Raw genomic sequence first — 19511 nt, 5'->3', positions numbered from 1 at the left:
CTTTCTCAATGCAAGAGCAGAAAATGCACGGCTTGATCCTGCTGCTCTGTAGAAATGTGTCCGGGGAAGCAGGGCCTGGCGTATTTTGCGGCTGCCGAGCTTAGTATTGTCGAGAGGGGCACAACGAACAGGTGAGAACGTGGCGCAGATAATTCTCTGCATGGGAGCGAATTTGGAACCTCTTCACAGAACTTGTGGCTACGGTCTTTTTTGCTCGCTGCCTGCCTGTCCTTGGGGTCTATTCGCTATGAATGGGAATTATTATTGGAGAGAAGGCATCCATTCGTGGTCGACTACGCCTGCAAGGGCAGCAGGTTTAGCCGCTCTATACCATGAGGTACATGTTTCTTAATATATTCACGAGTCTAACCCGCAATAAATCTCCGTAATTCATCGACTCATAGTATAGCATTGTGCACTATGGTCTAGGATACGACTTGGCGGCCTTATCAGTGGTTCATGTCGACTCTTGCTCGCTGTTCAGCGATGTCTCGAAGGTCACACTCCGCAGCACCTGCCATAAAAATTACTATACACACCACTCGATAAACTTCACGTATGTCCAATTTTTTTCTATAACTTCAATAAATATTATGTACAACTGTAAAAGCTTGCCCGTTATCTCTGAGCACCCTGATTCGTTTCCAATTCCCAAATCCTCGAAACGACAAACACCAGGGTCATGCTAGTACACTTTTTTATCATGATGCCAACCCTCATCGCCGGCCACCGATCAAAGCGACTTAAGCTCGCTCCAACAACACGACTACCTCGCACACCACCCATCATTCAGAACCCACACAGTCTCGCATTCTCACATGCCAATTGAGTATTTGCAATACGTAGGAATGCATTTCTAGTGCATCTACGGTATTAGCCGATATTATTTTTGCAAAGTCACAGAGACCGCATTACGTCTGCAGACAAGATAATAAACTGGTCACGCTACTGTTTCCCGGCACCGAGGCTCGTACGAGGAAATATCGAGAATTTTTGTAGCTCTTTGTGCATACAGATGACACTAAGGCGGCGACTAGTCATACAATCCTGTCGTCAGTTGAACTAAAGTTGACATCCCGCATACACACAGCGCCAAAACAAATGAAGCTCGATAAGATTGAGAAGAGCATTCTCGACGCCGAATCGCACCGTCACAAAAACGAGCTTGCGATCTCGACGTTTTTACTCTCGAACGGCCATGCGCTAAAGTGTCTTATTCGCGCACAGCAAGAGAAAGTATGGCTAGACTACCAACGCGCCGCGCTCACTACCGAATGCAGCAGGCTGGAAAATAGCAACAACCGACGGGACGAATTATCTTCCAAGCTCGAACTGCGCAAGCTCGAGTTGAATGTCGCTAGAGAGAAATTACAGCAGGGCGTTACTGCGCTGGATAATTGCATGGCTGAACTAGACCGGAAGCGGGAGGCCCAGCGAGCGGTCGCGCTCGAGATTTTGGCACAGCGAAGCCGGATATGCGAGGACTTGGAGAAGATATATCCGATCGAGGCGATTGTTGGCCGGACGCTTGCATTTTCAATCCGCGGTATCGAGTTGCCGAATACGAGCTACGACGGTTACGATGAGGAGTTGCTCGGTACCGCACTCGGATATACTGCGCACCTTGTATATCTGTTGTCATTTTATCTGGGCGTGAAGTTACGGTACCCCGTGTATCCCAGTGGCAGTCATTCATACATAGAAGACCCTGTCAGCGTATTTCAGGGATCGCGGACGTTTCCGCTATGGCCGAGGGGTTCTGTATACTACCGATTTGAATACGGCGTTTTCCTGCTTAACAAGAGCATCGAGCAACTCATGAATTCACAGTCACTACTGGTAATAGATTTACGACACACCCTACCGAATCTAAAGTGCTTGCTCTTGTCAATGGAATCGAACGGATAGCAACGACTGAGAGGAAACAGATAGACAGGACGTTTTGAAAGATTAGCATTTAGCATAGGTGGAAAGGTCTCTATACCTTAATGGTGTTTTTGGGTGGAGTTATACACATAAACGGACAAGGGATCTCTGGCTTACTACTTTGATTACGCCTCTTGGAGTTTGAATTAAAGCGATACGCTTTGTCATCATGGGGTCGGATTTAACAAAAGGACGGCGACTGATTTGAGCAGAACTATTGTATATTATGTGTTCTAACGTTCTAGAATAACTGGGTGGCACTCATGTGATTGAAGTATCGCAACCGCAAACAAGCATACACACCTACAAACACTATCATATTTTGCTTTGCTTCCACAACGGAATAAGCCTCGCCCCACCAGCAATCGTGCCAAGCGCTCCGACCGCCAAATCACTCAGCACACCAGTGTCCAAAGACCAATGAATCGTTAGCGGGAAATACGCAGCATTGACTAGCAATTGTCGCCGCCACAACGCATCAGCCGTCTTACTCTCGGCCTTCTTTTCTGCGCCTTTGCGCGCCAAATACTTCTCCCGACCCAGTCTCACAAACTCGAGAATCACATGGGCAGCCCACAGCCGAGAGCTCACGACCCACAATCGGTTGATCTTTGCCTTGCTCACAGGAATAATCTCATGCGATCCCAAATACGCGATATTCTCAAGCGGCTGGTAAAGTACGTTGCTGACCACCTGTGTGAACGCGACTGCTTTCAGCAACGCGTCTTTAGGCGGTGACTGCAGCGTGGCGATGGCCCAGCGCAAAAGTCCAACTAAACCCCACAATCGGTGGAAAATCCGAATATCCGAGATCAACGAACTCAGTCTCCGCATTCGTACCGAGACAGACGGCGGAGGCACGGCAACATCGGCCGCTACCAGCGTAACGCCGCCGAAATAGTTTAGTAGCGACGACAACTGTATGTAGACTTGTCGAAGCACGCGTCGACTGTGCGCAGCTGTGATCGATTCCGAGACAAGGACAAGCGCATATTGAAGCGTCATTAGATTCAAGTCTAGTGAAGACGATGCAGACAGAATCCGGTCCGCCCTTGCGAGAGCGGGGTCGCTCCGCTTGGCTAGTGCTAACAACCGAGCATGCAGCTGGGCCTGGATAGCTGGCGTAGTCGGACCGGGCAGCGGTGTGCTTGACGACGGTACTGCAGACATTGTCAAATAAATGGCAAAGCAGAATTGCACCAGTATAGTCAGCTGAAACAACTGCAAACTCGTTGTGGACGAAACGCGAGGATTGTCGTAACCGCGAGTGAGTAAGTCGCGATAGGCCGTAGTTGGGACCGAACCATCATCGGGTTAGTGGGGTAGCTGGACAACATCACGTCGTTGGAGTAATTGTGCCATATCTGTGTCGCATTTATCACTTTCCTTACGTCGGCCATCAATCGTTACGGTCTCTCTCCATATCATCCAGAGAACTACATCTTATTTGGTTCAACATAAAATGCAATATTTTCAATTGGCTCGTTATGAATTGGGACACTGACAGAGTTCTGACGACGAATCCATAATAAAAGACATACTAGATCTGTTGAACTTTAGGAAAAATATCGAGGAAATTTCTGCAAAGGTTTGTCTGTCGCTCTACGCCCCTCGTTGGGTGCTCCTGTTTTGTTTGGTCGTAAGACTAGACTCCGTCTGTGTCGATTGGCGAGAGATGGACCACTATCAACATCAAAAATTGCCGAGACACGTGGTCACGTATCGGTTGTTATTTATACGCCTATAAATATCTGCGACGCGTAAATCTAACTCCGATCAAGGAGCACTATAAGTGGAAACTGCTACTTGAACGCGATAGAGCCTAAACTGGAACCTCCGCAAATTTCAACAGGAAAATTTTGATGACACTCTTACCGATCCTAACGCTTTCAAATTGCACAGTAAAGTACGACTAGAGAAGCTCTATATTCGCCAGTGTTAGGTGTTGCCACCAACTGCAATGCACCATAGCATGGACATTGTTAGAAGGGTACGTCTATTCTTCGCAACTCTTACAGAATTGAGGTACTACCTGCCCACCCCTATACAAGCTGTGGCACAGCCAAGTAGTTGTGGAGTTTGTATGCATACCCACAGAGCCACAACATCTATATCCTTACTTTATAATCCGTTGCTTGCATTAGAATCGATTTCTGCATTCGCCTCCGGCTCTTCTTTCGCAGGTGCCACAAACACTTTATCAGCGTCGTGCCACCAATATGGTCTGAAGAATTTAATTCCAATTCCTCTCTTTTTAGCCCCCGATGCAGGATCATCGAGAATCAATGCTCCATTTATATCGCTGGGAATTAATCGACACCGCTCGACTTCTTCTCCGTTGTCAATCCAATCCAGGGCAACACTCGCAAGCCCTATATTCGCTGTTCGTGATATCAGTTTACCAACAGACCGCGCGACTTCTCCACGCGAATTTATTTTCGGCTGCGTATTTGCTGCGATTATCGGACTCTTGTATGGCAAAGTAATACCTTCAGGTAACTCGAAATCTGGATTGTACTCAATCTCGCTGGGTATCTTGTCCGAAGCCAGATCATAAATCATGTAAGGAACCATTCGTCGTTTCGTTATGCCAACGCGTTTGGCGCGGGTTGTAAGCTCCTGGCCAACGTAGCACCCTTTGTCAAAATTGATTCCCCCCATCATATCGACACAGCTCTCCATAGGAAGCATATCCCCAGGACTGAATTCTTGAGTCCCCTCCGGAATTCCATACATGATTCGCCGGACATTATACGTTGCTAGATCAGCATTTACAAACGACTCAACTCGTCCTTCCTCGTAGACGCGTAACGGCCAAAGCGGGCTTGCAGCATCATTAGACAGAACCATTCTCACGCCAAACCCAGGAGCACGAGTATCATTCACGCCAATGAACTGCGGTGTCTTCCTAAGGTAGGGGTCGCTGTCGAATTCTGTGGGCTTTCGCCTTATCCGGCGCAGCAATAAATTCTGTGGATCATCCTCCCACGCAAACCAGACCATCCAATCGGTGACTCTACGCAGTCTAACTTTTTCGCGTAGTTTTCGGAATGTGAGATATTTGTACAACTCGTCGGTGACGCGAACGTCGTGCTCGATAAGATACGTTTCGGATTCGGGATCTTCCACCGGATTCTGGCTAGTCCATTTCTTATTGTGTAGTGCTGGATATACGAATACATCATACATTATTCGCCCCTAGAAACCACACATTAGAATTACGTTCCAAACTTATATATCGCGTTTAATACGTACCCTCACATTTAAGAAGGTGGCATACACGCCTTCGTGGCCGGATGGTGGCTCATTAGTCAGCAATCCATGCAAGAACCGAAAGGCATCCGGTCCAGTGACTTCAATAAGCCCTCGTTGAGGCGACAAATTAACGTATGCTCCTAATGGAAGTTCGAATTTTACAGACGTGGACGCATTGCGGTGTTCACTTCTTGACTCATAATTCTCCGGTTCTGTGCCGCATTTGCTAGCATATTTAGCAGACCCAGACATACAGCGCAGTCGGTAACTCGGGCTCGGCAACATTGATCTAACGCCCAGAGATTGTTGCTGTGATACTTTAATTGCAGACGACTGTCGATTTAGCCCATGAAACCGGCGACTAGAATGCGCAGGGTTCACGTGCAGTGGCATGAGCGCACGACGAACGCTTCCGCATCTAGGTCTAGTGGCCATTATTACCGTATATGAAACAATAAAGACAAGGCAATGGACTCTAACTGCGATAGGTGCTGGATTATATGAGGAGCGCAGCTTTTGCGGAAGCAGTCGTCGTTGATGGGATACACGATAAATGAACAGGGCTTTGATGACGGTATAATGACATAAGTTAAAGTAGGACGGGTCGGGAGGAGAGCGGACCGTCTCCTCGCAATTAAGCAATGTTTACAGCCACTTCCTATCGGCTTAGCGGGGTTATCGTTTTAATGAAATGGATTTTTAACATTATCCTGAATTTTTACAAGCACAAGCAAACAAATCGTCTTAGCGAGGTTATCGTCTTACAGCGAATCGTGTTAACGAGGTTCTACTAATTTTTTTATGTGTAAAACTGTAAACTTTGGGTCCGATTTTGTCGCACCCATCTTCAAGATTCAATCCTGAAACTGTGCGCAAACGAGAAGTTCTCGCGCGGTTATGGTCGTAACCTCGTAGTGTCGCTTCGATTACGCGGGGAACACAAGTCCCAACATCATCGTCGCTTGTCGGCTACGCACTAACGCACACTCAAGCTCTACTCCAGTAACCGACGTCTGATCACGATCTTACAGGGTTATTTGATGGTGGTAATCGTCTACTGTTGCTCCTTCCACCGTGATCACAGCCCTCCGCCCATTTCTCTGCATCGACCTCTGCCTTACTTCTTCTACAGCTCGGCGCGCCACATTCAGCTAGATTCCTGTTTTGTATACTGGAAGCTGCAATTTGCGACAGTGACGAACACCACAGCTGCCGCTGCTCTTGCCCGTCGCTCCCTTCTTGGTGCCCGCAAGCAAGCTGGCCAGCTAGTCAATAGCAGCTCGATCTAAATAGAATTCATACAAAGCGGCATCGAGTGCACTCCCTGGTTGCGACTGTAAGACTATGGAACCGTCAACGAGCTCGCGCATCCCCATCCAGGATGTGCAGTTTAAACCGACAGAGGATATTATTGACATGGAGCAGCGTGAGGGAGTGGTACGTGATTAGTTGCCATTGTGAAGTTTGTGCTGGTGTATTTATTCGGGTGGTAGCTAACGGATTGTTGTGGACAGAAAGCGATTCGTGCGTTCTTGAGGGGTAAGACAGCGTATGACGTTCTGCCGGTCAGTTTTAGACTATTAGTTCTGGACACATCTCTTCTCGTTCGAAAGTCGCTAAACATTCTTATACAAAATGGTAATATAAGCAACATATGTATTATTGTTATCGTTGTAGTTCGAACTAACTCGTACGAAGGCATCGTTTCGGCACCATTATGGAACTCGAGAACATCAAAATTCGCCGGCCTACTGACGTCTTCAGACTACATAAATGTCATTCAGTACTACTATCAATATCCGGAAAAGATGGACAAGATTGATCAATTCACCCTTGACGGTCTGCGCGATGTGGAAAGGGCCATTGGTTTGCAGCCGCTAGAAACGATATCGGTGCACCCGTTCAAGAGGCTATATGATGCCTGTTTGAAGATGGTTGCGAGCAAGGGACGGAGGATTCCATTAATTGACTACGAAGAAGAGAATAAGCGTGAGATCGTGCTAAGTGTGCTGACACAGTATCGTATCTTAAAATTCGTTGCGCAGAACGTAAGTTGTTTTCGTGCGCTTGCACTATTTATGTGCGTCTGCCCATACTAACAAATTGCCACAAATAGTGCAAGGAGACCAGGATGCTCCGAAAACCGCTAAAAGATTTGAATATTGGGGTCTATAACAATCTGGCCACAGCTACGATGGACACTCCAGTTATTGACGTCATTCACCTTCTTGCGTCTAAGGGAGTGTCAAGTATCCCGATTCTCGACAATGACGGGGTTTTGCAGAATATTTACGAGTCTATCGACGTGCTCACACTGATTAAGGGTGGCATCTACAATGATTTAAAATTAACTGTCGGCGAGGCATTGATGCGACGGTCAGAGGTGTGATTGCTTTTTTATGAACTGCTGCACTGTTGTGAGAGTAGAAGCTAATCATGGCGCAGGAATTCGAAGGAGTGTATACGTGCACGGATCAGGACAGACTGGATACTGTCATGGACACAATTCGAAGGTCAAGACTACACAGATTAATTATAGTCGATACTGATGGGAAGCTGCAAGGAATAGTCACACTCGGTGATATACTCCAGTATCTTCTGTTGGGAGATAACGCTGGAGACGAGAGTACTACCATTAGTGGGAATGGCAGCAAGGAGAGCGTAAATAACGATGGCGACAGTACATAATCAACTACAATAGAATCTACATTGTCAATATCCGAATCTCCTTCTCTTATAGCATCCCATATCATTATCACAGAAAGGATGCGTACGAGAGCGTTTATATGTTTTAGAATATTCCAAGCAATTGTATATGTACAAGCAGATATGAAAACGATGTGTAGCCTATAGTTGATACAGCCACAGTACTTCACATCGGGCGAGTCTTCCTTTTGGCGGTAGACATCTGAATTAGTATTACAATGTATTATGACAAATGGGGATATTACCCAAATTGTTGCTACCAGGCTCGAATATATCTGCAAGTGGCAATAAATATGCAGTAAAGGCTCTCCGGAATATAAGGTCTAGCTAACTATCAAACCCACTTCCCCGGACTTATAGTTACTGGTGATGCGATTGTGGGTCGACATGGGTCAGGGTTCCTGTAACCCGCCGCTCTCGGAATCGAACAATTTTTTCGAAGCCTAAGTGGTTCGCGTTTAATATTCCGAGATTTTATCTCTCACACTACAATCCATATCCAGTTACCTCACGTTTCTGCATAGAATTGCATATCGTTGAGAGTGGAATCTGGTGCATACAGTTAGATTTAGCTCATCGAAGTTTTATCTGACTTAGTTTGAGTAACGTCGTTCGCCATGGCGTCTTTTTACAGGTCTTTCACACCGGTTGCACGGGGTTTACTCCGTTCTGTGGTCTCTGCTGCGTATATTGGTAAGCTCTGAACATACTATTGTCTCTATGGGTTGAATGAGTTGCTGGGGAAGTCTGGACCTTGCTAATTGAGTCGTTTACAGTTGAGACTTCATGCGCTGCTACCCGTTTCTATGAATCTTGTAGGTTAAGAATTTATGCAGCTTTTTTGCAATTGGACGAACGGTACGTATTCTGACATTTGATTAGCTCGAGGATTAGCCACGTTCAGTCGTGAAAAGCCCCATCTTAACATTGGTACCATTGGCCACGTCGATCATGGTAAGACCACCCTTACTGCTGCCATAACCAAGGTTTTGGCTGCTAAGGGCTACGCTCAGTTCAAGGACTACGCTGCTATCGACAAAGCTCCTGAGGAGCGTGCCCGTGGTATCACCATTTCCACTGCCCACGTCGAGTACGAGACGGACAACCGCCATTATGCTCACGTAGACTGTCCTGGCCACGCTGATTATATCAAGAACATGATTACCGGAGCCGCTCAGATGGATGGTGCAATCATTGTCGTCGCTGCCACTGACGGTCAGATGCCCCAGACTCGTGAACACATTCTTCTGGCTCGCCAAGTGGGTGTCCAGCACTTGGTGGTTTTCGTCAACAAGGTCGATACAATTGAAGACAATGAGATGTTGGAACTCGTCGAGATGGAGATGCGTGAACTCCTTTCGTCTTATGGATTCGATGGTGAGGAAATTCCTGTTATTATGGGTTCCGCTCTGTGCGCTCTTGAGGGCCGTCAGCCCGAGATTGGTGAACAGGCCATTATGAAACTTATGGACGCCGTCGATGAGTACATTCCTACTCCTGAACGTGATCTTGAAAGGCCTTTCTTGATGCCCATTGAGGATATCTTCACTATCTCGGGTCGTGGTACTGTGGTCACTGGTCGTGTCGAGCGTGGTAGCTTGACCAAAGGTGAAGAAATTGAAATTGTCGGTTTCAACCCCCAGCCGATCAAGACCACCGCTACCGGTATCGAGATGTTCCGAAAGGAGCTTGACAAGGCTATGGCTGGTGACAACTGTGGCATTCTGGTCCGTGGTATCCGTCGTGATCAGCTCCGGAGAGGTATGGTTATGGCCAAGCCTGGTACCGTCAAGTCTTCCAGCAAGTTCCTAGCTTCCTTCTACATTTTATCTGCTGAAGAGGGTGGTAGACGCTCCGGCTTCACCAACCACTACCGTCCCCAGATGTTTATCCGTACTGCCAACGTCACTGTCGTTTTGAACTTTCCCGACGGAAAAGATGTCGACGAGAACGGTGAGGTCAGAATGGTCAACCCCGGTGACAATGTCGAGTTAATGTGCTCTATGCTCTCACCTCTTCCGATCGAGCCTGGCCAGCGATTCAACATCCGCGAGGGTGGCAAGACTGTAGGTACCGGTATGATCACCAGAATTATGGAGGACTGAAAAGTTAAACCTGTAACGTTACACTGTTTTGCTACATGCATACGTGATTTGCGGTTTTGATTGTTGAAGTTCAAATTGTATATAGCTAGCTGGGTGTAAAGGGAATGTGTGCGTTGGTGTTGACGTAAACGAAACTACCCCATACTACGAACAAGTAAGCAAATTTTGTATAATATACTCAAATAATTGGATTATCAATTTTGATATTCTAAATTCGCAAAAAAAAATTCCCGAATCTTAGAATACTAAGGTGATTTACCTGTGGTTAAGTTGATGGCGAGGCTCACGTCAACACGTGTCCGGGGACATCGGACCCTATCCGACTCGTTCGGGTTGTCATAAGCATTTGCAACATTTGCTTCATCTGTTGTCAAAGTTCTCGGCAATATTGACAGTCCAGTCATCACCATGCTCAAGTTCGTTGATTCGTTCATGGGTGGCATAGCCAAGAGCATTGGTATGCCTACCGACCCACTGAAGTTGTTCTTAACGTTCCTCTTGTCGTATCCACTCTGCGTGGTTCTCAAGCGACTACCCGACTCCAAACCGATTTATAAGCAGATATTTTGTTTGAGGTACGTTTCCAATATGCAGGTCTGAATTTCCCGCGTCAATATTAATCTAAACGTTCGTTGTAGTGTATCGACGTTCTACCTACTAGGCATCTTCAGCCTATGGGATGGACTTAAAACGCTATTGATCTCGTCTTTGGGCACGTATACACTAGCGAGATACGTCAAGAGCCCGCTGATGCCATGGGTCGTATTTCTCTTTCTCATGGGACATCTTACAATCAACCACGTCAACCGATACTTTAATCCACTATGGGAGAGTCAGGTTGATATCACAGGGGCACAGATGGTGCTCGTAATGAAGTTATCGGCGTTTGGATGGAACGTTCATGACGGCCGCCGACCGGCAGCTGTATGTACATTACTCTTTTGTATTTGTGAGTCGCTGGCTAAATTGTATTGAAGGAATTGAGCTCGATTCAGCAGGACCGCGCTTTGACAACTCTCCCGCCTATCATCGACTACTTGACCTACGTCTTCTTCTTTCCCTCCCTCCTAGTTGGACCGTCGTTTGACTACGCTGAGTTCAGACGATGGCTCGACTTCTCTATGTTCGACGCTGAATCGACGGCATCTCAACGTACGAACGGCAAGCTGCGGAAGGTCCGTAAGCGCAAAATCCCACGAAGTGGTCGCATCGCGGCACGCAAAGCACTCGAAGGCGTGTTGTGGATTGGCCTGTGGATTGGCCTGGGCACGGTTCTTTCGCCCAAGTATATCCTGTCGGACGAGTTTCGTGCACGCTCATTCCTCTTCCGCATATTTTATTTGTGGCCGCTTGGATTCTATTACAGACTCAAGTATTATGGCGCCTGGTCGCTGTCGGAAGGTGCCTGCATATTATCAGGGTTGAGCTACAATGGCGTTGATTCGGCCACGAATAAGCGAAAATGGGACCGAGTGAAAAACATTGATCCGTACAGGTTCGAAACCGGACAGAATACATACACTCTGCTAGAGACATGGAACATGAACACAAACAAGTGGCTCAAGACGTACGTGTACCTCCGTGTGACTCCGAAGGGAAAGAAACCGGGATTCAATAGCACATTCATTACATTCCTCACGTCTGCGTTTTGGCACGGCGTATCGCCGGGGTACTATCTCACATTTGTGACCGGCGCATTCATGCAATCTTCCGGCCGTGCAGCTAGGCGATACATCCGACCATTTTTCCTAACCGCAGATCTGAGCAAAGCGGGTCCCTACAAGGCGTACTATGACGTGTTCACATATGTGGGTACGCAGCTAACGATGGCATATGCGGTACAGCCGTTTATACTCTTGACATTCAATGACAGTATGAGAGCGTGGCGTGCTGTCTATTTCTACATTCATGTAGGATTGTTTACTATGACTGTTATATTCTCGGCTAAACCGGTCACGAAACATATCAAGGCAAAGCTTTCGGCAAGGACACAGACTGCCTCAAAACTCGAGCAACTGCGGTTCGAGATTGAAACCGCCAGAGCGAAGCGAGAACCATCGGAGCTGGGCGGTGGACCGGCCTCTGAGGAAGATTTGCATGAGCCGTCGCTTGGAATTCCGGATGGTGATATAGAAGAGAGCGTGGAGGCCATACAGATGGATTTGGCTGAATTGAGGAGTGACTTAGAGCAGTTCAAGAGGCGGACTTCTATGGCTGCTGGTGATGCACGTAAAAGGGTGTCAAAGAGGAAAGTGTAAAATAAGTCTGTATGGGACCACATTGACTCATGGTGACGATGTGCGATAGAGGGAACCAGAAAAGTTGGGCAAATATTGTGCGTGGTCATACCAATTGTTTATTAATGAGTATTTTGGGAATTCTGTGTAAATTTTTGATATATCTCTTGCGTTTTTGTATGAATTTGAGGTAAATGGATTATTACTATTCTAGCTAAATTTAAGATACAAGTTCGTTTGTCCCGTATCTGAAAATACCCTAACCTGCAGAGCATCGAGCCTGATTTGCTGATCGCCTTTCAATATACATACACGCTCCCATTGAACCGGTATTAAGATTGCTTCACGGTTCTTGTATGTCTATGTCTATCGCTAAGAGAGCCAACACTCTTTATTTATATTCCCATATACACTAAGTCCTGAGAAATACATTACCGACAGTGACCATTCATACCAACACCAAAACCCATAATATCATCATGCAAATACCATTATACTAGAGAATCAAACACTAAACCTTAAATCTGTATGAGGTACAACCAAATATATTAAGTCCCAACAACCGAAACCGTAAAACCAAACAATCACTGCGCTTATGTTGGAAATTAGGAAAGGCAGCCGCTGGCGATTTTAGACATTATCCCGACGTTTTATATCAAGTGCAATTCTAGGAAATAGCTCAGGTAGCTTACGCAAGAGCATCATATGGCGGCGGCTCATCATTCACCACAGCTCCAGCTGGAACACTCGTAGTGGTGTTGTTAATGGTGGCCGCGAGCGGAGCTGTAGAAGCCGGGGCAACGTAACTTGGAGCCGAGTAGGTTGGGAGTTCGTCGATATGGTTGACGCCTTCCTGCATTCGCTCCCTTATCCGTTCAAAACATTCGTGGAATTCAAAAGCGCCGCCGTCTTTGAAGGTGATTGTGAGATCACATGGCGTGCTGTTGGGCAATCCACCATCTTGTACAGGAACAACGACGCAGGACCACATGTTTGGTCCGAACCACGGTTGTGTAACATGTGCATCATATACATTTCGCAGCGGTGCAGCGAAAGACTGAAGTACTGAGGAAGGAGAGTCGGGAAGATAGATAACACGATGAGAAGTCAGTATAAGTCTTCCTTGGGAGGCATCGAGCTTCAGTGGTCGAGCAGCCGGTGGTAAATTTCCCGGGTAAATGGAAGATGTGGACGACGACTGATTGCCGATCACTCTGAGCTTGAAAGAAGTTCTTTGAGGGGCACGGTAGATAGTGGTTTCGTGCGGGAGCGGGACGTACGCGTCAACGGGATTCCGCGCCAGCATAACCCAGTTGAGTGACATGGCGGACGATTAATCAATGAGCCACTGAACGAGAATGAGCTAAAAAGTAAAAAGTGGCGTAGTATGCTATATAGAATGGATAATGGAGGAAGTTATAATAGAATAGTGAAAAGATGATGATACGAAAATGTCGATATCAATGGCGAGATAGAAATTGGGGCAGTGCGACTAAGGGCGGTAACAGATACTTCGAAAGTCTTCGACCCTGCGCACACACTGGACGCAGAGTGCACCGCCACTGCAAACTCAATCAGTAGGAAGTACATGTGTAAGTTCTGATTCAGCCACAGATTTGAGTGGCTAAGGACGGCCCTAACCTCGATTGAAAGCGCGGGGAGAATGTCGCTGTCTTGGTGCCTGTTCTTCGAATCTCAACGCGTACAAAGTATTAAAATCGTAGTGCAGGTTTCGCACCGGAACAAGCTGTCACGCGCCGCACTACTTGCGGGTAGGCGCGATGTCGCTCGGTTTCGCGGTTAGGGCGTTCTGCGAGAATGTCTTTGCGCTCAATTCGGATTTGCATCAGAGCAACTTGACTCTCTCACCCACAACAGCCCGCGGAACCGTTCGGCCATCGTCACTAATTGCGCGTTCGGTGTGTCGTTTCGCATTCCCCTTCGTCCGCTGTGTCTCACCTGCCTTGTTGCTATATTATTGCGCTCGTCAACATCTCGCTTGCGCTCCCTGCACTGTCTGCTGCCTGGGTGCACCTCGAGTGCGACTTGATCCCTCCCGCGACTGCTCCTTCCGTCTCCTCGGATGCCAGCATAAATAATGCCCGTCTCTGGCGACCTTCATTCACTGCAATCTTCTGCGTCTTCTGTAGGCCAGCTACAGCATCATGAACTCCTACCAACCTCGTCCGGAGACCAAGCACCTGACAGCCTTGAGGTTTCTTCTTCGTCGCCTAAGCACATCTCCAACAACGACGACGATGACCACCACAAGCACGGCCACTCGTCCCACCATGGTGGTCAAGGTGGCGATAAGCGAAAGCTAGTCATCGCTTGTGTAGCTTGCAGGAAAAAAAAGGTCAGTCATTTTGTTGCTGTCGCCTACGCGACATGGTTCTGTCGAAGTGTTCGCAGAGTGTTCGTCTCGACTATCCGTGCATAGTTCCTTGACAAATGGCTATGCCGCTGTTGCTGATAAGTATTTAGGTGAAATGCTCTGGTGACAGACCGGCGTGTGGAAATTGCCTCCGGCTCAATGTCCCTTGCCAATATCCGGCCGTCAAGAACCGAGGCTCAAGGTTCGGCTACCACGAGATGTTAAACAAGGTTCGCACGAAATTTTATTATCTTTAAGGTTTTTCTATATTGTGAAATGCTGGAACTCCGTTTTGATTATGAGTTCACGTTCCTATCTTTTATAAGATTCGGCTAGGTCGGAGATTCACGTCCACCATCAAGATGACGTGCAATTGTCATCTAAATAATTACCGCGATGTTACCCAGGAATCTGCTCTCCAGCTTACTACAGTAATACGTGACTAACTTATCGTTTAGCGACTCGAGATGATGGAACGTCACATAAAACCTCCTGCCGGAGGCAACACTTCATCACATTACGCATCCAATAAGCTATCCACATTACCGTTATTGTCCGGCCCACCTTCTGATTCATTTGCGTTGGCAGGCGAAATGTCTGTGACTACCTCAAGCGGTAATGTCCACGCCCAGGGCATTTCCAACAACGGTGCGTCATCGAAGCCGAGGTTCAAGCGTACGGCGGATGGGGCATTCAGGAGCCTGGGCTATGGTGTGGACCCAGGTACTACTGGTGACGATGTGGATTCGGTTTTGATTCACAGTCTCGGAGACACCGCCGGTGTCGGCGACGCTGATTCGCCAACAAGCTCGAGAGAACGTGTGCAGGTCAACAGTAGCGTAGTGAATGTGAATATGCCTGACTTTGAAATTATTGAGCATTTGACGGAGTTATATTTCCGCTATCTCAACAACCAATCATATTCTTTCTTACACAAGCCAACATTTATTCCGCGGCTTCGAGCTGGTCAAGTCAATCCACTGTTAGTTTTGACGGTTTGCGCCGTATCGGCGAGATTTTCACGGCATCCTCAGATTATGACGCAACCACGATATGCTGCAGGAGAGCCATTTTTACAAGAAGCTAGGAAATTGTTGAGTCAAGAATTCGACGAGCCCACGGTAGAGACAACACAAGCATTATTGATCATGGGGTTCAACGATTTCTGCGGTCTAAATGGAGGTCGTGCGGCAATTTACTCTGGTTTGTCGATGCGAATGGCGGCAACTCTCGGTCTCAACAAGGAAAGCGATGACCCAAACTTGAGTTGGGTTGACCGGGAGATAAGAAGGAAAACATGGTGGAGTGTGCTAGTGTTTGACAGACTTGCGCATTCAGGTCCGAAACGATCGTTTTTGCTAATGGAAGAGGAGTGCCAGATTCAGCTACCATCTAGCGATCATGCATTTTTGAACAGCATACCTGTGGTGACGGAGTTATTGACGGGTGAATATCCACCAAACGATGCAGAACTCCCGCGTGTGCCATTAGATCTTCCGGGGTACCACGTCAAATCTGTCATCATGTGGGGTCATATTACCTCGTACGTCAACATGGATCGGAAAAGAGAGAATATGGCACCTTGGACAGAATATTCGGAGTTTCAACAGCTGGAGAGTGAGATCGATAGTTTCTATTCGTCATTACCACCTCATCTGGTTTATTCGCGCGAAAATTTGATAGCGTTGCACGCTACCCAGCAAGCCGGTACCTTCGTTCACATGCACGTTTGTATTCAACAGTGTCTTTGCGCTTTGCACCGATGCATTTATCCGTACGACCACTCTAACTCAAAATTCGAAGCTCCGCCCATCTCATTTATCGAAAGATCAGCGAATAAGTTGACCGCGGCCGCATGTGCGATTTCGGGTATCCTAAATGACACGCTCCAGATCGAAGACGTGCTTCCCGCGGCGTTTGTTGGCTTTGGCGCCTATAATTCGGCGACTGTTCATATTGTCAATGCTTTCTCCACTGATCCTGCAATTTCATTGATGGCCAAGAGGCATTTAACTGTGAATTTGAAGTTCCTCGTTCTCATGCGGGAATATTGGTCAATCGCTGGTGGCTGGTGCTCGTCGCTTAAGGACAGGTACTTCCACAAGCTACAGAATCCAGACGCTGTAGACCGCACGTCTGCAATTTCAAGACCACCGTCACCGACTGTTAGATACGGTACATTGGATTATGCAGGCCCCGGAGCGAGCCCGTCAACTTCTAAATCAGAATCAAGTGGGACATCCCCGGGAGGTTCAAATGGAAGGAGAAGTATCCCGAGCTCGCAGCCACCACCGCCGATGCCACAGCCCCTTGTGATGCCGACGGCTGTGCATGCGATTATGTCACCGACAAACAAAACTGCGTCGCAGCAAATGTTACCGCCATTACCTCCACAATCAGCTCCGCACCAACAACAGCAGCAGCAGGAAATATTCACAGACACGCTTGTTCTTCCGTCCACGTTTCCGCCTATCGAAGATGAGCAACCCAATCCGTACCTTTACGAGTTTGACGAGGCATGGCTGCGGGCATTGGAGAATAACAAGGATCAGATTGTTATCGATACGGATCGCGTTTGGGAGAATTCGTTCTTGGACTTTGGATCCGCAAATTGGTTCATCGACATGCCAGCACATACTCTGCCACCAGGCGGTTTGACCGGCCCAGGAGACATGGCCCAAGTCCAAATGCCGCCTCAACAGCAACAAGGACAATTGATGCTTGTGCCACAACAGCAGAACGAAGGAAACGCTAGCGACATGCAGTTAGCCAGCGACTCGTTCTTTAAAGAGATCTTTGGTGATATAGTTTGGGATTCGAACTCCGCTCGAGCAGGAAACGGGAATAATAATTCGAATGGAAAGAAAAGTGAAGGTTCTATAATGTAAATTTATGTATTTTTCGTGTTGGCGTATTACGGTTTTGCACTTCTTGTATCGACATTGTGTTTCATTCGCTAGGTTGTGGAACAATATGTATTTTGTCATGGGGATTTATGAGTATGGACATGTACATTATGGAGGTTGCGCAGAGGAGTAAGTCAATAAAGATGCTCATCAACAAACAGTGACATCTCAAGAAGCTCCCTACCGACCATCTTGATTCACAGCCAGCTCAAAACTATTATCCAAAAGAGGGGCATTCACACTCGTTACCATACCCAACAAACGCTGGTCTAAACAAAGCAATATTTTACTTGAGGTGCTGAGCGAAGAAGGCGACCTGGGAGAAGAACGCTCTCTCCTTGGCGTACTTCGCGACAGCGATGGTAGGGTCGACACGGCACGCGAAGCCGTGAACGACGCCAGAGTAAACGGTAATTTCGAATATGGTACCATTCTTGGTAAGAATTTCCTCAGTCTTAACTCTGTTTTCGAGAGGGAAAATGGGGTCGGTCTGGGCAGCTGAGATGATCAACGGCGAAGTTACCTTCTCAACTTCGTCGTCAGTGACGAAAGACGGGTGCGCGATGGCGCCGACATCAATCTTCTTCTCGCCGAGGAGACGGATGACATACTTGGCACCTAAGCAGTAGCCGACAGCGCCGATCGAGGTGGGCGCGAAATCCTCCTTGATGTGACCGAGGACCTTCTCGACAATAGGCTCGATGACCTCGAGAGAGTGTTTTCCTAGCCACTCTGGGAGGCCGACATCACCGAGCTTCTCGAAAGGAGTCCATGGAATGGCATCGCCTCCGAAAAGGTCAGGAACGATAACATAGTAGCCCTGGGCAGCGAAATCATCAGCGAGGCTAATACATAATCAGTAAAAATCCCTGTAAGAAAGTTATACCGTGTAACAACATACAGCTGAGCATTAGAGAGAACGTGACCGAAAATATCGGTCACGAACAAGATGACTTTCTTAGAGGTCTTGTCACCAGAGACATAAGCCTCGACTACACAACAACGTTAGGTTATCAGTACACCCTCAAAACACTCCTCCTGCACTCAATTGACAGGACCATCTATCTCCTTGCTTGTTTGCATCATAGCACATCCTACGTAAAGCATCTCCCAACCTGTCGGTAAAATAATATTGGTTCGACCACTAATCTATACGGTAGAAACCTAATTGAACAGAGCTGTGGTCGTTGCTTTACGATAGATGACGCAATTGCAAAGAAATTATCGGATTTCGACAAATCGAGAAAAATGCGAACGTCAAGTAAGTAAAATATATTGGACATACCTCCGTGATAGTCGATGATCTCGCCAGTAACGGGGCCCTCTGTGTCTACTAGTTAGGTCACGAACCGTAACACCCACACAGTCGCGGCTACGACGAGCTAAACATACCGTGCTTAACACCAGTAAGGCAACACAAGCCAGGGGGGTTAGAAGACATTTTGATTGATTACTTTAGGAACCTGGGAGAATCGCAGAGAACAAGATGAATGAGTAGTGCGATGGATTAGCGAGAGGAGCCGGGACATCCAGTGGGAGGTCGAGGTTTAAGTATCCAGGACCTCCCTATCGAATTGCGATAGGGGCTTGCCCAGTTATGGCTTAGGCGAGGCATAGAGCTTGTACCTAATAATTGCATGCGACTAACCTTGACCAATAGGCGGGAGGGGTTTAAACCATAAATACTTTTGTGACGTGGGCTAGGGTAAAGTTTGTACCGAGATTAAGAACCCAGGTAGCTGTTTATACGCCCTCATAAGTTTGAAATCCTTACTTGCTACGTAAAGCATTACATGGTGTAATACCCACAATTAGTCCTTTTCTGACAGAAAACTACAATCGGACGTTACCGAGTCTTGCAGCTTACAGTACATGCAACAGTGAAATGTATATTTGCCAGCACCATTCTTTCAATTTATATCCCCTAAAATACACAGTCCGAAGCAATACACCCACACCATCGGCACAAACGAAAGGATACGATTGCAGCCGTGCATCTCAT

General features: G+C 47.3%; 9 protein-coding genes across 9 annotated transcripts; 5 read left to right on the top strand and 4 right to left on the bottom strand.

Annotated features, from left to right (window-relative positions):
* Nucleotides 1–658: 658 nt before the first annotated feature.
* V1508DRAFT_412383 (UV radiation resistance protein and autophagy-related subunit 14-domain-containing protein) lies at nucleotides 659–2395 on the top strand. The gene has a single exon (XM_066939614.1). It carries the CDS (start codon nucleotides 1102–1104, stop codon nucleotides 1906–1908), a length of 807 nt encoding a protein of 268 aa, XP_066797625.1. The 5' UTR covers nucleotides 659–1101; the 3' UTR covers nucleotides 1909–2395.
* Nucleotides 2135–3318, bottom strand: V1508DRAFT_412382 (uncharacterized protein). The gene has a single exon (XM_066939613.1). It carries the CDS (start codon nucleotides 3094–3096, stop codon nucleotides 2242–2244), a length of 855 nt encoding a protein of 284 aa, XP_066797624.1. The 5' UTR covers nucleotides 3097–3318; the 3' UTR covers nucleotides 2135–2241.
* Nucleotides 3319–4047: 729 nt separating this feature from the next.
* Nucleotides 4048–5616, bottom strand: V1508DRAFT_402794 (uncharacterized protein; the record flags this gene model as incomplete). Its single annotated transcript, XM_066938511.1, has 2 exons — nucleotides 4048–5124; nucleotides 5182–5616. The coding sequence occupies 2 exons, from the start codon at nucleotides 5614–5616 to the stop codon at nucleotides 4048–4050; spliced, it is 1512 nt and encodes a 503-aa protein (XP_066797623.1).
* Nucleotides 5617–6089: 473 nt separating this feature from the next.
* V1508DRAFT_366632 (uncharacterized protein) lies at nucleotides 6090–8357 on the top strand. Its single transcript, XM_066937369.1, has 5 exons — nucleotides 6090–6618; nucleotides 6696–6819; nucleotides 6880–7229; nucleotides 7298–7564; nucleotides 7627–8357. The coding sequence occupies exons 1-5, from the start codon at nucleotides 6526–6528 to the stop codon at nucleotides 7867–7869; spliced, it is 1077 nt and encodes a 358-aa protein (XP_066797622.1). The 5' UTR covers nucleotides 6090–6525; the 3' UTR covers nucleotides 7870–8357.
* On the top strand, nucleotides 8344–10307 carry V1508DRAFT_437807 (P-loop containing nucleoside triphosphate hydrolase protein). Its single transcript, XM_066942155.1, has 3 exons — nucleotides 8344–8580; nucleotides 8664–8702; nucleotides 8770–10307. The coding sequence occupies exons 1-3, from the start codon at nucleotides 8505–8507 to the stop codon at nucleotides 9990–9992; spliced, it is 1338 nt and encodes a 445-aa protein (XP_066797621.1). The 5' UTR covers nucleotides 8344–8504; the 3' UTR covers nucleotides 9993–10307.
* On the top strand, nucleotides 10308–12476 carry V1508DRAFT_412374 (MBOAT, membrane-bound O-acyltransferase family-domain-containing protein). Its single transcript, XM_066939612.1, has 3 exons — nucleotides 10308–10567; nucleotides 10631–10916; nucleotides 10970–12476. Exons 1-3 carry the CDS (start codon nucleotides 10401–10403, stop codon nucleotides 12248–12250), a joined length of 1734 nt encoding a protein of 577 aa, XP_066797620.1. The 5' UTR covers nucleotides 10308–10400; the 3' UTR covers nucleotides 12251–12476.
* On the bottom strand, nucleotides 12461–13730 carry V1508DRAFT_292183 (uncharacterized protein). Its single transcript, XM_066936562.1, has one exon. The coding sequence runs from the start codon at nucleotides 13551–13553 to the stop codon at nucleotides 12918–12920; it is 636 nt and encodes a 211-aa protein (XP_066797619.1). The 5' UTR covers nucleotides 13554–13730; the 3' UTR covers nucleotides 12461–12917.
* Nucleotides 13731–14087: 357 nt separating this feature from the next.
* On the top strand, nucleotides 14088–17668 carry V1508DRAFT_460280 (fungal-specific transcription factor domain-containing protein). Its single transcript, XM_066942764.1, has 3 exons — nucleotides 14088–14585; nucleotides 14714–14833; nucleotides 15062–17668. The coding sequence occupies exons 1-3, from the start codon at nucleotides 14328–14330 to the stop codon at nucleotides 17489–17491; spliced, it is 2808 nt and encodes a 935-aa protein (XP_066797618.1). The 5' UTR covers nucleotides 14088–14327; the 3' UTR covers nucleotides 17492–17668.
* Nucleotides 17561–19095, bottom strand: V1508DRAFT_412366 (dienelactone hydrolase). Its single transcript, XM_066939611.1, has 4 exons — nucleotides 18902–19095; nucleotides 18795–18833; nucleotides 18411–18501; nucleotides 17561–18354 (listed from the first exon to the last, which is right to left on the bottom strand). Exons 1-4 carry the CDS (start codon nucleotides 18948–18950, stop codon nucleotides 17796–17798), a joined length of 738 nt encoding a protein of 245 aa, XP_066797617.1. The 5' UTR covers nucleotides 18951–19095; the 3' UTR covers nucleotides 17561–17795.
* Nucleotides 19096–19511: the final 416 nt, after the last annotated feature.

The sequence above is a fragment of the Lipomyces doorenjongii genome, assembly GCF_038497915.1.
Source record: "Lipomyces doorenjongii strain NRRL Y-27504 unplaced genomic scaffold V1508scaffold_9, whole genome shotgun sequence".
In the NCBI taxonomy this organism is placed as follows: Eukaryota; Fungi; Ascomycota; class Lipomycetes; order Lipomycetales; family Lipomycetaceae; genus Lipomyces; species Lipomyces doorenjongii.
The sequence above is the reverse complement of the archived record's forward strand: the minus strand, read 5'-3'. Positions and strand labels throughout refer to the sequence as shown.